The sequence below is a fragment of the Neophocaena asiaeorientalis genome, unplaced genomic scaffold (genome assembly GCF_003031525.2).
Source record: "Neophocaena asiaeorientalis asiaeorientalis breed wild unplaced genomic scaffold, Neophocaena_asiaeorientalis_V1.1 scaffold64, whole genome shotgun sequence".
NCBI lineage: Eukaryota > Metazoa > Chordata > Mammalia > Artiodactyla > Phocoenidae > Neophocaena > Neophocaena asiaeorientalis.
The window spans coordinates 5,090,536-5,106,146 of record NW_020185334.1 but is presented as its reverse complement, the minus strand read 5'-3'; the positions used below and the strand labels follow the sequence as shown (position 1 = coordinate 5,106,146).

General features: G+C 39.8%; 1 protein-coding gene across 1 annotated transcript in view; it reads left to right on the top strand.

The window, feature by feature from the left end:
• Positions 1–15,611, top strand: part of SLX4IP (SLX4 interacting protein) — a 186,654-nt gene that overhangs the window by 4,483 nt on the left and 166,560 nt on the right. The window contains 1 exon segment of the mRNA XM_024735434.1: positions 13,907–13,962. Within this exon segment, the coding sequence (XP_024591202.1) occupies positions 13,936–13,962 (27 nt within the window). The 5' untranslated portion in view covers positions 13,907–13,935.

Below are 15,611 nucleotides of genomic sequence, written 5' to 3'. Positions count from 1 at the left end.
TCTCCGCCCGCGGAGGGGCTTCCTAGTGTGTGGAAACTTTTCCTCCTTCCCAGCTCCCTCCCACTGGTGCAGGTGCCGTCCTTATTCTTTTGTCTCTGTTTTTTCTTTTGCCCTACCCAGTTACGTGGGGAGTTTCTTGCCTTTTGGGAGGTCTGAGGTCTTCTGCCAGCCTTCAGTAGGAGTTCTGTAGGAGTTGTTCCACGTGTGGATGTATTTCTGGTGTATCCGTGGGGAGGAAGGCGATCTCCGCGTCTTACTCTTCCGCCATCTTCAAGGTCCCCCGATAGTTGTACTTTTAATTTTTTGAGGAACCTCCATACTGTTTTCCACGATGGCTGCACCAGTTTACACTCCCATCTACAGTGCACGAGGACTCCCTCTTCCCCACATCCTCACCAACACTTGTCTATTTGATGATAGCCATTCTGACAAGTGTGAGATGACATCTCGCTGTGGTTTTGATTTTCGTTTCTCTGATGATTAGTGATTAGTCCATTTCATACATAAGGGAACCTAACATTTAGAGGTGCTGAGTACGCTGTCTGAAGTCACATGAAAAGGTAGGCTTTGAATGCATGTCTGTTTTACTAGAACCTGAGACCATGACTGCCTCATGGGTCAGTGCCTATGTCTGTTTCTGACAAAGTATTAAATAAAAATTAAATGTTGTTTATTAGTGAAGCATCCCACACAGGGCCAGGTGGGGATTTTCTGTGGGCCCAGCAGGAATGGGAGGCCCAGATCTTGGGTCAACTGACCAGGTTAAGGATATAGAGTGACTAAAAGGTAGGACTGTTCTGTGGACTTAATCTTTTTGTTTTTGAGCCCATTTTGGCATTCAAAGTTACCATATGAATAATAGGAAAAGCTGATTCTTTTTTTTTTTTAACACTGCAGTTACCTTTTCAAATTTTATCTAAGTTGTTGCCAGCAAGATCTTTGCTCATTTGTCATTTGTCATTTTTCCTTGGTATTTTGTTAAAGTTTGTGATTCCTTCCTTGATACTGTCCTTTTGCATGTGTGTGATAAAATTAGATTGGGGGAGTAGGGGCAGCAGGTTATGAAATGATCTCTCATTCTTGAATTACAGTTTTTCCTTCAGAAGTTCTAGGGCCTTTGCTGTTTCTGCTCCCATAGGTAATGAAGGTTTTTTAAGATGATAGAAGGAAGTATAATAATTTTCTTGATAAAAATTGAAATCTGAAGATTAGGAGCCTAAAGTTAATTTCTGATCTTTTTAATCTGGAGTAGTTGCTTTGGCTTGTGACACAGACCAGCAATGCTAGAAGGAAGACAAATGTGAATTTCAGAGTGCCTTGGATTTTCCCACAGAATAATCTAGAAGGTCATTGACTTTCTTTATTAGAGTTTATCTCTGCTTTGTATTTAAATGACAGGACAATCATGTGATATTGTTTAATCTACTTCCATTCCCTCCCAAAATTAATTTTCTTAAGGATTTTAGGATCTTTCCCTCTTCAGTAAAGACACACATGCACACTTATTTTTGGTGGGGTCAGACGCTATCAACGTCTCGTCTCCTCTTTGTGAAAGAATGCCTGTTTTCAGGTCAGAAAGTGGGCTCAAGAATGCAGGATATAGGATGAGATGTTATTTGTAAGACTTACATACTTCAGCTTCTCAGTATGCTCATGTAAATTATATGCTTTTAGATATTTGGAAACTTGATCTTTTTGGAGATTCTCCTGAACGTCTTAAAAACAGGGTATAAAGTAAAAATTACACTGAATGTAGACTCAAATTGGCAGCTCTGATAGGAAGGCTTTTTAACATTTATGCTTTAAACGACAGGCACTGAGCTTGCTGTTCCCTCCTGAAAGTAACTCTAAGAGCCTAGGAAAGTAAATTTTTAAGGTGCGTGTTTGCTTTCTAAATGTGTGTGTGCACATCTGTCTTCTAATGATCAGAAAACAAGTCCAGAAAAACCTGAAGATGTTTCCAGGGTAAAACTTAATTAATACAGAGGCTAATTTCCATTCAAATGAATGTTAGGATGTCAGTATTTTAAAGACAAAAGCACTGAAAACCTCACATTTATGGCCTTCAACCATGTGTCTGTTGCCTATTATATTCAATGTAAAACGCTTCCATCTTCTGTTTACATTTATATGCATATAAGGTCTCTCAACTTTGGCTGCATGGTATGTGTAACTTAAGTGTTATTTATCTATTGAAATAGGACCGGAGTGCTTTGACCTCCTTTTTAGAGGGCTTAATGTGGAATTTGGGATTTGGAGACAGTAAAGATGCATTAGATTAATAGGTATAAATCTAAAAATATAATAACACAGTCCGTAGCCACTGATTTAAGTAACATCAACAGACTCAAGTTAGCAGACTTGATGGATACCTGTGCTGTGCTCCAGGTATCAGAGAGAATGAGAATGGATCCTGTCCTCAGGAAGCTTATGGTCAGACTGAGGTGAGAGAGAGGCTGAGGACCAGACTTAGGTGTGAGAGGAGAGGGGGTGTAAGAACACTGCATGTTCAAGGGCACGTGCTGGCGTTGGCCGTGTGGAGGCCTTGAAGCTGTGAAGGTGCCTGAGCTGAGAGGTGGAGGTGTGGGCAGGTGTGGTGCCGTGGGAGACCTTGGTGAAGAGCTTTGAAGAGGGGACACCTGCTCAGATACCTCTAGTGATGGTTTGGCAGGTGGAGAGCTGCAGGGATGGAGACAGGAGGTACATGAAGAGGCTCTGGTTGCGGGGAACCTTCAGGATAACCAGCTCTTTGGGGTCTGGGACTTCCTGGCATCAGCAAGTCATGATTTTTTCTTCCTGTGAGAGGCAGACAGGACCATCTGTGACTGTCATCTGTGCTGTCCCAGATGACAGGCACTGAGAGAAGAGAGCAGTGTGTGCTGTCCCCAGATTCCCTGGCAAATGGTCTTTCTGTATTTAGACTTTAGCTTTCTCAGGTTTTATAAAAGGATAGTGAAGGACATGGCCCTCACCTCCCCAGGGTGGTTGTCAAGGCAGAGATAATACAAGGGATCAGGAGACTCCCACCTCCACCCCCACCGCCTTGCCAGACCTGTGGAGACTTGGCTGGGAGACAGGGGAGAGACAGGGGAGCCTAGCTCTAGGCACCTCCTTTGCCCATTTTTCTATTGGATTGTTTTATTTTGACTACTCATCCTTTGCTTGTTATACGTCTTGCAAATATATTCTAGTTTGTGACTCTGCCGCATACCCCACCCCCATTTCTTTGTGATGTGTTTTTTAAATAAATAAATAAATTTATTTATGGCTGCGTTGGGTCTTCGTTGCTGCACGTGAGCTTTCTTTAGTTGCGGTGAGCAGGGGCTACTCTTTGTTGCCCTGCGTGGGCTTCTCATTGTGGTGGCTTCTCTTATTGCAGAGCATGTCTTCTGCATCCTCACCAACATTTGGTGTTATTCCTATTTTTTTTAGCCATTCTGGTAAGTATGTAGTGATGTGTCATTGAGGTTTATTTTGTATTTCCCTGTTGGCTAATGATATTGAATATCTTATTTTAATTGAAATATAGTTGGTATATAATGTTATGTTAGTTTCAGGTTAGTTTCATAATTGTTTGACATTTGCATACAGTATGAAATGATTTGAATATCTTTTCACATACTTATTTACTATCTGTTTCTGCTCTTTGTTGAGATACCTGTTCATGTTTTTTGCCCACTTTTCGACTGGATTGTTTTATATTTTACCGTTGAGTTTTGAGAGTTCTTTATATGTTCTAGTTTATAAGACATTTACTGGATATGTGGATTGCAAATATTTTATTCCAGTCTGTAGAGAAGTTTTAATATTAATATGATCAAATCTACCATTCTTTTTGTATTGTAATTTTTGTGTCTAGTTTAAGAACTCCTTCCTTCCTCTGAGTTCATGAAAACATTTTCTAAAAGATTCTAATTTTATTTCAAGTATAAATTTTATTTATTTTATTTTTTAAATTAATTTTTACTGGAGTATGGTTGCTTTATACATTTGAGCTTTTAGCTCATCTGTAATTGATTTTTAGGTGTTATGTGAAGTATCGGTCCAGTTTTATTTTTTTCCAAATGGATAAACAGTTGTTGGACCATAATTTATTGAATGAATAGTCTTTATTTCCCACTGATCTGCAGTGTTTCTCCCATCATTCATTTGCATGAACCTGTGGGTTTGTTTCTGGTCTGTGAAGTCTGTTTCTTTGGCCTGTTTGTTTACCCCTTTGCCAGCACATTATTTGATTTACTATAGCATGGTGGTAGTTCTGCTAGAACTGGTAATACAAACTCCCTCCTCTGTTTTCCTGTCTTCTTTTTTTCTCTCTCTCATGTATCTTAGTCCTTTTTGCACTTCCTCAGATTCCCTGTTCAAGATTGTGACTGGGATTGCATTAAGTTTGAAGATCAATGTGGCAGGGTCTGGCACATGCCTTACTAAGTTCATTCCTAGGTATTTTATATTTGTGGAATGCTAGTTTAAATGATATTTTCAGAAATCTACATTTTCTGCTTGTTTCAAAGAAATTGCTTTTAAGATTCATCAGTAAGCACGTTTGCTACACTTTCTTTGTAGGGATGCTTTTTTCACGTTAAGAAATTTCTATTAGATTTCTAATGTTTTTATTTTTTTCTATTTTCATTAAAATGATCACGTGCTTTTATTCTACTTCAGTTTTTAAGTATGGTAATTTTTCTAATATTAAACTAACCTTTCACTCTTCAGAGAAACCTCACTTGGTTCTGGAGTATTTTTTATGTATTGCTTGCTTCAGATTGCTTCTGTTGGTTTAGGATTCTCTCTTCTCTGTTCAGGTATAGAATTGGCTGTGATTTCCCTTTCTTTTTTTTGTTTTTGTTTTTTCGGTACACGGGCCTCTCACTGTTGTGGCCTCTCCCGTTGCGGAGCAACAGGCTCCAGATGCGCAGGCTCAGCGGCCATGGCTCACGGGCCCAGCCGCTCCGCGGCATGTGGGATCTTCCCAGACCGGGGCATGAACCCGTATCCCCTTCAACGGCAGGCAGACTCTCAACCACTGCGCCACCAGGGAAGCCCTGATTTCCCTTTCTTAATCTGCCCTTGTCTGATTTCACTCTCAGGGCTTCATAAAATGAGTTGTGTGATGGGAGGGGGCTCCCTCTCACGCTCTTCTCCGGAATCATTTGTACATTGGCATTATTTGTTCCTGGAACAGCTGTTGGATTTTGGATCACAGAGGTTTAGAAATGGAAGAGACCGTAGAGGTAAGCCTGTCCAACAGCATTGTTCTACTGAGGCAGGAAGAATTAAATGCTGAGGCTCAAGTCCAGAAGGCATGGTCCACTGTAGAAACCTAATCCTGAAGTAAAGGTAACAGCCATTTTATTACCTAAGACAGAGGGCTTGACGCCTTCACACCAAAGTCCATGGAAGTCCGTGGAGAGACTTGGAAAATGTCCCACCACCCTGACAAACTGGTCCCCGAGGTTTCTGGGGTCACTGGATTAAGTTGAAGAACCCAGAGGGGAAAGGGAGCCTTGGGAGGCAGGCCCTCTGACAGCTCATGGAAAGCTGTGGCAAACAGGCAGAGGCCTCCCTGGCTCCACCGTGAGCAGCTCTGTGTAGGCACAACTCAGCAGGGCATTAACATATATATCGCCCATTGTGATGACAGGTGAAAATTTTCATCTGGAATATCAAAGGAATATTCATTATGTGGTATTTTTTATGAAAGTTGGGAAAGATTCAGTATATTTTTTGGAAAATTTCCCTATAAACAGCCAAAATAAAATAGTCTCAGTTCCTCTTATCTGGAATATTTCTTCATCCAACAGACTTTCTTGATCACCTTTTATTGTTAAGCAATGCTCTGAGGGCCGGTCACTTTGATAACTTGCTCCTTCCAGGATGGGTAAGCGTGCTTTTACCATATTTGGAAATTAGCAAATTGGTTTGGTTCATTTCAGATTTCAGTTCCTCATGTAGTTCATTTCCAGCACCTGTGCCCAGTGCTGTAATGAAGCCAAGGAAGTATGCCTTCTTTATCTAATAGGACTTTAGCAAGTATGCAGGCTCAAGGTCTATGCAACTGCTGTCCAGATGTGTTATGGGCTTTATCTCGGTAAGCTTTATTTTTTATTTATGAAGAAGTGTGCCATGTCACATAGCATAATAGCGAATTAAATGAATTCCAACCATTTACCTTAGCTGTGGAGCCCCTCCCTCCCTCTTTTCCTTCCTCCCCCCTCCCAGCCTTTCTGTCTCTGTCTTTTCCTCTTTCTTTCTTTGATTAGCAGGAGAGACCCACCACTCACTTAGCTTTATTCGAAGTCGTGCCCTATGTTAGGAACTTGTGACTTGGCCAGGGGCTCTGGGAGGGAGGGCACACCTACCTTGACAGCCCAGTTAGCGTTTGACCTTAGCAGTTGTACAGGGGACAGATGGTGCTGGTTTGCCTTCAGAGAGCTGACCCGACTCTTCTCCTGCCCTTGGCCTTCAGCTGTGAGACCCTGGCCCGGTCCCCCAAGTTCTTGTTAGGGAAATAGATCTCAGGCCTGGGAATAGATGGTCTGTAGGGTGTCTTTTATCATAAAACTGTTACTTTTTTGAGACTGCAAACACTGTAGGAACAAGTGAAAAAATTTTACATTGAGAGGCAGAATGCCACATGGTGTTAAAAATGGGTTAAAAGTATGCAAAATGTATTTTACAGTTCCTTTTTTCATGCAGCCTGTTTTACACTAGAGACCATTTTATTTCATCTAAAAATATGCTATTTAGTTCTAGATTCTTACAGATCATATTTTTGAGACTGGGCTTTGATGATACTTTTTGAAGAATCCAGTCCTTAAAAACAAAATGCAGGGACTTCCCTGCAGTGGTTAAGAATCCGCCTGCCAATGCAGGGGACACGGGTTCGAGCCCTGGTCCAGGAAGATCCCACATGTCACAGAGCAACTAAGCCCGTGTGCCACAACTACTGAGCCCATGCTCTAGAGCCCGCAAGCCACAACTACTGAAGCCTGCGTGCCTAGAGCCCATGCTCCACAACAAGAGAAGCCACTGCAATGAGAAGCCCGTGCACCTCAATGAAGAGTAGCCCCCGCTTGCCGCAACTAGAGAAAGCCCGTGCGCAGCAACGAAGACCCAATGCAGCCAAAAATAAAATAAATTTATAAAAACAAAATAAAACGAAATGCAGCTGCTCTTGCTTTACTGATTAAAGAAAAAAAATGAGCATTTTAAAAGAGTCAACTGGGGCTTCCCTGGTGACGCAGTGGTTGAGAGTCTGCCTGCCGATGCAGGGGACACGGGTTCGTGCCCTGGTCCCGGAAGATCCCACATGCCGTGGAGCGGCTGGGCCCGTGAGCCATGGCCGCTGGGCCTGCGCGTCCGGAGCCTGTGCTTCGCAATGGGAGAGGCCACAGCGGTGAGAGGCCTGCGTACCGAAAAAAAAAAAAAAGTTCTAAATCATGTGCATTACATTGTTAAGAGAATACAGATGAATAAATTAAAATTAAATTAAAATGACAGGGTTTGGATAAAGATACTTTTGTCTATTAGAAAAATAGAATCAGGGCTTCCCTGGTGGCGCAGTGGTTGAGAATCTGCCTGCCAATGCAGGGGACACGGGTTCGAGCCCTGGTCTGGGAAGATCCCACATGCCGCGGAGCAACTAGGCCCATGAGCCACAACTACTGAGCTACCCAACACAGCCAAAAATAAATAAATAAATTTATAAAAAAAAAAAAAAAAGAAAGAATCAAAGGTTATCAAATTTCTTTAAAAAATTGTCTTTGACTAAGTAATAATAACTCTTAACACTCATCCAGGGCCTACTTTATATAAATGATTTCAATAATTTTGAATGATATAAGTGAAAAGTGATATATATATATATATATATATATATATATATATATATATATATATACCACATCTTCTTTAGCCATTCATCTGTCAGTGGACATTTAGGTTGCTTCCATGTCTTGGCTATAGTAAATAGTGCTGCTGTGAACATAGAGGTTCATGTATCTTTTTGAATTATAGTCCAGATATATACCAGGAAGTGGGATTGCTGGATCATATGGTAGTTCTATTTTTAAATTTTTGAGGAGCCTCCATACTGTTTTCCATAGTGGCTGCACTGATTTACATTCCCACCGGTAGTGTAGGAGGGTTCCCTTCTTTCCACACCCTCTCCAGCTTTGTTATTTGTAGACTTTTTAATGATGGCCATTCTGACCGGTGGGTGTGAGGTGGTACCTCATTGTAGTTTTGATTTGCATTTCTCTAGTAATTAGCGATGTTGAGCATCTTTTCATGTGCCTGTTGGCCATCTGTATGTCTTCTTTGGAGAAATGTCTGTTTAGGTCTTCTGCCCATTTTTTGTTTGGGTTGTTTGTTTTTTTGATATTGAGCTGCATGAGCTGTTTGTATAATAAGTGCTTTTCTTATAATAAAACGAAAATCCCTTAAACTGCACTGTCCATTACGGTTGCCACTAACTGCAAGTGACTGTTGAGCACTTGGCACGTGGCCAGTCCAAATTGAGGTGCTAGAAACATAAAATACATACCTGACTTGAAAACTTAGGTAAAACACCAAGAGTGTAAATATTTTTATATTGATTGCATGCTGAAATGATAACATGATGGATTTATTGGGTTAAATAAGACATATTAGTAAAATTAATTTCACCTGTTTCTGTTTACCTTTTTATTAGATGCAGCTACTAGAAATTTTAAAATTACATATGTGCTTTGCATTGTATTTCTGTGGGACCGTGCTGCTCTGAAAGTGTCCGTACGCGTGATCTAAACTGCAGATAGTTCCATGCACGAGGCTTGTGAGTTATGGCATCCTTCCCACCCTATTCCTTCCTCCACAGCAGCTCTCTCCAGCTTGCTCTTCAGGTTGGAGCAGAGTTTAGCACTTAAGAATTGGGTCCTTATCAATGGAGAGCAGACGTGTGGTTGCCAAAGGGAGAGGGGAGGTGGGGAAGGGATGGAGGGGGAATTTGGGGTTAGCATATGCAAACTATTACATATAGAATGGATAAATAAGAAGGTCCTACTATATAGCACAGGGAACTATGTTCAATACCCTGTGATAAACCATAATGGAAAAGGATATGAAAAAGAATGTATATATATGTATAACTGAATCACTTTGCTGTCCCGCAGAAATTAACACAACATTGTAAATCAACTACAATAAAAAAAAAAAGAATTGGGTCCTTATCACTAAATTTCTTGCTATATTTCTGCTTTTTTATTAGTTGTGGTTGTGTAGGTTGTTGTTGTTATTATTGGTTTTAGGCTTTGCTTCTAAAACATTCAGTTAGCATTAAAGGGAGCTCCCTTTAACCCCTGTGTCCCTACTACATACATACACACATATTTCCCATCCTCTTAATATTGTTGAAAACACAATGTTGTTTAGGTCAATATTTAGTGTTTGTTATCATGACTATAAATGCTGAGCTGTCTATGAAATACATTTTACTTTTTATTTTCTGCATAATTTTTGTTTATCCTGGAATCAGTAATTGCCTTGTATTATTCAGTTGCTTAGCTTTCCGCGCAGCTGTCCTAATTCAATCTCATATTCTGCGCTCGTTGTCTAAAATTCATCTGCATGCATGCAGGCGCTTCCTGAAGAGGCCTCTCCTTGAGCCTCACAACCGGCTCTGTCCTGGACTGATGGTTCTCTGCTTGTCTAGCCCATGAGTCTCATGCAGGGATCTGCTTTCACCAGATCCTGGGGTTTCCTTTGCCTTTTGCCTATCTCAGCCTTCCTTTTTCCTGTATCTTCCCTTTTTTTGGGTCAATTTCCTCCTTTTGGTGAAGCACATCTTTAGTAGCTTCCTGAGAAAGAATGCACAGGACATACATTTTTTAAGACCTTGCATGCCTAAAAATGCTTTTACCCCCGCCTCGTGTTTAAATGCATTTGGGGTTTGAAAATCATTTTCTTCAGGTTTTTAAGGCTGTTTTTCCATTGCCTTTTAGATTCCAGAGTTGTTTTGGGTAGTTTGGAGCCAAATATTCTCTTACCACCACCTTCTTCCCCCTTCCTCCCACAGATTTTTCAAGATTCTTTTTGTCATCAGTGCCTGAAATGTTACTGTGATATACACCCTTATATGGATCTGCTTCTATCCTGATTTTTACATGTTGGTTCTCCTATACTGGTCCTTTAATTTTTATTCTCTCTTATTTTTCATCCTCTTTATTTTTGCTGAAGTTTCTGGATGACTTACACAATATGATCCTCTGGACCTTCTATTTAGTTTTTAAATTTTAGCTATCATAGCTTTAATTTGTTGTTTTCTACAAGTTCCTTTTTAAAAAAAATTATTTATTGCCTTATAGATGTAGTATCTCCTATCCCACTGATATTAGTGATAGTTTCTTTAAAAATATTTCTTTCTCCTTGCATAGTCTAGGTTTCAGCCAAGTAGTTTTTTTCTGTTTGTTTTGTTTCCTTTCATGATAGAGTCTTTCTTTACATGCTAGGTGATTCCTGATTGCTTAAGTGTATTTGAGAGTGGGACACTAAAGAGATGGGAGTTAGTTCTGCACACAGATGTGGGGCTTGTGGGTGTGGCCTTCACTTTAGAGCCATCTGTCTTGGCTGTTTGCCTGGGGAACCCCTGATGTCAGTACTTTTGATCCAGTTCCCTGAATGAGGAGGTTTCAGTCTCCTATTTGGAGACTAAGGCAGGATAGAGGGGTGTGTTAGTCAAGCTTCTCCAGAGAAACAGAAACGATAGAAGATACAAACACACACACACACGTATATGTATATATATATGTGTGTGTATTTATGAAAAGAGTTGGCTCATGAGATTTTGGAGGCCTTGAAGTCCTATGATATACTGTTTGCAAGCTGGAGACCCAGAAAAACCAGTGGTGTGATTCAGTCCAAGTCCAGGAGTGCCAGTGTCCAAGGGCAGGAAAGAAGATGGATGTCCCAAATCAGAGAGATCTTGGATTCACCCTTCCTCTACCTTTTTGTTCTATTTGGGCCCTCAGTGGATTGAATGATGCTCACCCATATTGGGGAGGGCCATCTGCTTTACTCAGTTCACGAATTCAAATGCTAATCTTCCAGAAGCATCCTCACAAATGCACCTGAAATAATGTTTACTAATTATCTGGGCATCCCTTAGCCCAGACAAGTCAACACATAAAATTAACCATCCCAAGGGGCATGTGGGATGCCCCTTAATTTCTCTTTTTTTTCAGTAGGATACCCCCCACTTTATGCTGTGCCTGGTGTTCTCCAGACCAGAGATCCTCTGTTTTACCCTCTCCAGAACATAGTTCTCTAGGCTCTGCAAGGTGGGAGAGGGCAGTTGCCTGGCGGAGCTCAGTAAAAGGGAGTATAAGAACTTGATTCCTTTTTATTGCCAAATAGTATTCCATTGTGTGTATATATCACATTTTGTTAAGTATATAGTGATACAAGCTTACCTCAGGAAACAAGAAAAATCTCAAATATCACATTTTGTTTACCCATTCATCATTTGATGGACATTTGGGTTGTCTCCACTTTTTTGGTTATTATGTATAATGCTGCTATGAAGATTGCTGTGTAAATGTTTGTGTGAACATATGTTTTTATTTTCCTTGGGTACATACCTAGGAGTGGAAATGCTGAATCATATGGCAACTCTGTGTTTACCTTTTTGAAGAGCTGCTAAACTGTTTTCCAAAGTGGCTGCAACATTTTATATTCTCACCAACCACCTATGAGAGTTCTCATCTATCCATATCTTTGTCAACACTTGTTATTGTTTGTCTTTTGTATTTTGCCATCCTAGTGGGTGTAAAGTGGTATATCATTGTGGTTTTGATTTGTATTTCCTTGATGACTAGCAATTTTGAGCATCTCTTTATGTGCTTATTAGCCATTTGTATGTCTTCTTTGGAGAAATGTCTATTCAAATCCTTTGTTCATTTTTAAATTGGGTTATTCATCTTTTTATTGTTGTTTTAAGGTGTTCTTTATGTTTTCTGGACATGAGTCCCTTATTTGTTGTATGATTTGTAGATATTTTCTCCCATTCTGTGGGTTGTCTTTCAGGTTCTTGATAGTGTCCTTTAAAGCACTGAAGTTTTAAATTTTGATGAAATCTGATTTACCAATTTTTTCTTTTGTGACTTGTGCCTCTGGTATCGTGTCTAAGAAATTATTGCCTTATGCAAGGTCACAAAAATGTACGCCTATGGTTTCTTCTAAGAGTTTATAGTTTTAACTCTTACATTTAGGTCTTTGATCCATTTTGAGTTAATTTTTGTATATAATGTGATGTAGTGTTCTAGCTTTATTCTTTTGAGTGTGGATATCCAGTTGTAACAGCACCATTTGTAGAAAGGACTGTTTCCCAATTAAATTGTCACAGCACATTGGTTAAAAATCAATTGAACATAACTGTAAGGGTCTGTTTTGGGACTCTTAGTTTTATCCCATTGATCTATGTGTCTGCCTTTTATGCCAGTACCACACTGTCTTGATTACTGTAACTTTGTAGTAAGTGTTCAAATGGGGAAGTATGAATTCTTCAATTTTGTTCTTCTTTTTCAAGATTATTTCGGCTACTATAGATGTATTTTCATATGCATTTTAGGATAAGATTGTCAATTTCTATGAAGTCAGCTGGGGTTTTGGTAGAGATTGTGTTACAGATCAATTTGGGGAGTATGGCTATCCTAACAAAATTAAGTGTTAATTTAATCCATGAATATGGGATAACTGTCCATTTACTTAAGTTTTTAATTTCTTTCAATAATAATTTACGGTTTTTGGCGTATAAATCTTGTGGGGTTTTTAAAAAAAAATTTTTCCTAAGTATTCTTTCTGATGTTCTTTTTCTGATTTTTTTTTTTTTTAACTCTTTTTTAACTCTTCAGGATTTTCTGCATATAAGAACATGTTATTTGTGATAGGGACAGTTTTATCACTTCCTTCCCAATCTGGATGCCATTTATTTCTTTTTCTTGCCTAATTGCCCTGGCTAGCACCTCAGTGCAGCACATACAGTGCTGTGTGGAAGTGACAGAGCAGATATCTCTGTTTTTTCCGCTTTGAGGAGGAGGCATTCAGTCGTTCATCATTTAGCGTGGTTTTAGCTGTGGGTTTTTCTTAGTGGATTTTATTTTGTTTTTTTTTGGCTGCGCTGTGCGGCTTGTGGAATCTTAGTTCCCCAACCAGGGATTGAACCTAGGCCCTTGGCAGTGAAAGTGCCGAGTCCTTACCACTGAACTGCCAGGGAATTCCCTAGCTGTGGGTTCTTCATAGATGCTCTTTATCAGGTTGAGGATGCTTCCTTCTATTCCTAGTGTGTTGGATTATTTTTTTTTAATTAAAAAAAGTGTTGGATTTTGTTAATTTTTTTCTACATTTGAGATAATCATGTGTTTTCTCTTTTATTCTATTAATATAGTGTATTATACTGATTTTCAGATGTTAAACCAATCTTATATTCCTGAGATAAATCTAATGTCATGGTGTATAATCCTTTTTATATGTTGCTAGCTTTGGTTTGTAGTATTTTGTTGAATACTAGTGTGTAGTTTTCCTTTCTTGTGATGTTTCTGTTTGGTATTGGTATCAGGATGTAACTGGCCTCTTAGAATGATTTGAGTTTTTCTTATGCTTCTTTTAAAGAGTCTGTGAAAGATTGGTATTAATTGTTCTTTAAACATTTGGTAGAATACATCTGGGCCTGTGCTTTTCTTTGTGGGCAGTTCGTAAACTGTTAATTCAATATAATATTTTTGTTAAGACCAGTTATAAGTGAACATTCATCTTGTAAGAATACCTGTTGATATTTGATTATTCAGCCAACCTTTCTCTTATATAATATACAAATTGAAAGAAATTTTGATATACCTACTTTTTAACTTTCTTTTTTCTTCTGTTAAAGGTCTGTAATTACTCTGGAATCAGTAAGCCATGGCGTCAAAGAAATTTGCTGTTAAGGTAAGTAATGCTTAATAGCTTTCTTTAAAATGATTAATCACTTTCTAATATAACTGAGTCCTGTGTTAATTGAAAGCAGTAGCCCTGAACTTTCCTTCTACTCTTCAGATTTGGGACACTACTGAAAACTTGAAGTAGATGATTGAAAATTTGCATGTTAAGAATGAGATGGGGGAGAAAATGAATAGTTCATATGGTCATGAGAGTTTCTTGCTTAAAGTCTTTTGTAAGATGCCTTTGGGACATAATTTGGTCCTTAATGTTAAAAAGTATTATTCACATTGTATGTCCATGGCGTCATTTTTGATTATGACAAAGCACATAAAAGAAAAGAAGCAGGCAGCAAATGCTGCGCCTGGGTGAATGCCAGGAGCGAGTTCTCCTGCCTGGCTGCCCTCTTTTGCTTTTCTCTTGTAAGCATCTCTTCTCTATCCCTTGATGGCTGGGTCCGAGACCTTCTCAGTTGTGGAGGAATGGGAGGGTCACCTGTGAGGGGTGGTTGGGGAAGGAAAGGGGAAAAATTAGTAGTGAGTACAGTCGATCCTCCAGGTTCTGCATCCGAGAGTCCTGCATCCAACTAGCTGCAGATCCAGTCTCGAGAGGAACCATTGTATGAAGGATGCTTCACATATGCCTGTTCTTTAGGGCATTTTCCCTGCGCTAGTGTTTAATTAAGCAGAAATTCAAAACACCGGAACAGAGAAATCATAGTGGTTAACCAGATCAGATACTGTTTAGTGTTGTTGTCGTATCTTATCTTTACCAAGTCAGTGCTTTAAATTTACAACATATTTATAAATTTCATTACTTACAGTTATTTCTAGTATCTGTATATTCTGTATGTAGTATTCCTCTCTGTGAGAGATTATAAGTGGTGAACTTTCACAGTCTGTCTGTCTAAAAATGTCTTTTGGTTTTCCTCTAGAAAGTAAAGTTTGTTTTAGAATTTTAGGTTGCACATCAGTTCCTCTCAGCACTTTAAAGGTGTTTTTCCATTGTCTTTTGAAATCTCTTATTGCAACTGAGAAATGTTTTAATTATCAGTTGATGCTTTAAAACCACCTTAAAATGTAGTGACTTAAAACAGAAGCCATTTTATTCTCTCTCAGGATTGTGTAGGTCGCCTCGTATCAGTTGGGTGGTTTCTCCTCTTGATGTTGGCTGGGGCTGCAGTCATCTGGGGACTGAGTTCAGCCTGCACATCAAAGCTGGCCGCGCATGTGGCTGGCCGTTGATCCTGGCTGTGCTTGGAATCTCACCTGGGGCTGTTAATTGTTGCCCTAAGTTCTCATTCAGGTGGCTACTCTGTGTGGCTTGGGCTCCTCTCCTGGCTTGGTGGCTGAGTTTTGAGGGATGGTGTCCCAGAGCAAAAGTTGCGAGAAGAAAAAAGTGTAATTTGTCCGTCCCTTGAAGGCCTGAGCTCAGAAGTCCCATGTGCATTTCCTCTGCATTCTGTTGGTCAGAGCACTCAGAGGGTCAGCTCCAGGGAAGCTGCAACTCTCCATGGGAGAAGCAGCTTGTGCTCACAGGGAGGGGGAGAATCTGGGGGTGCATCTGTGGAGACTATGGAGACTAGTCAGCAAAGAAGTCTACTGTCAGCCCATCGTGATTTTTTTCTTTGTTATCTTGCTTATCAAGATATCTTGGTT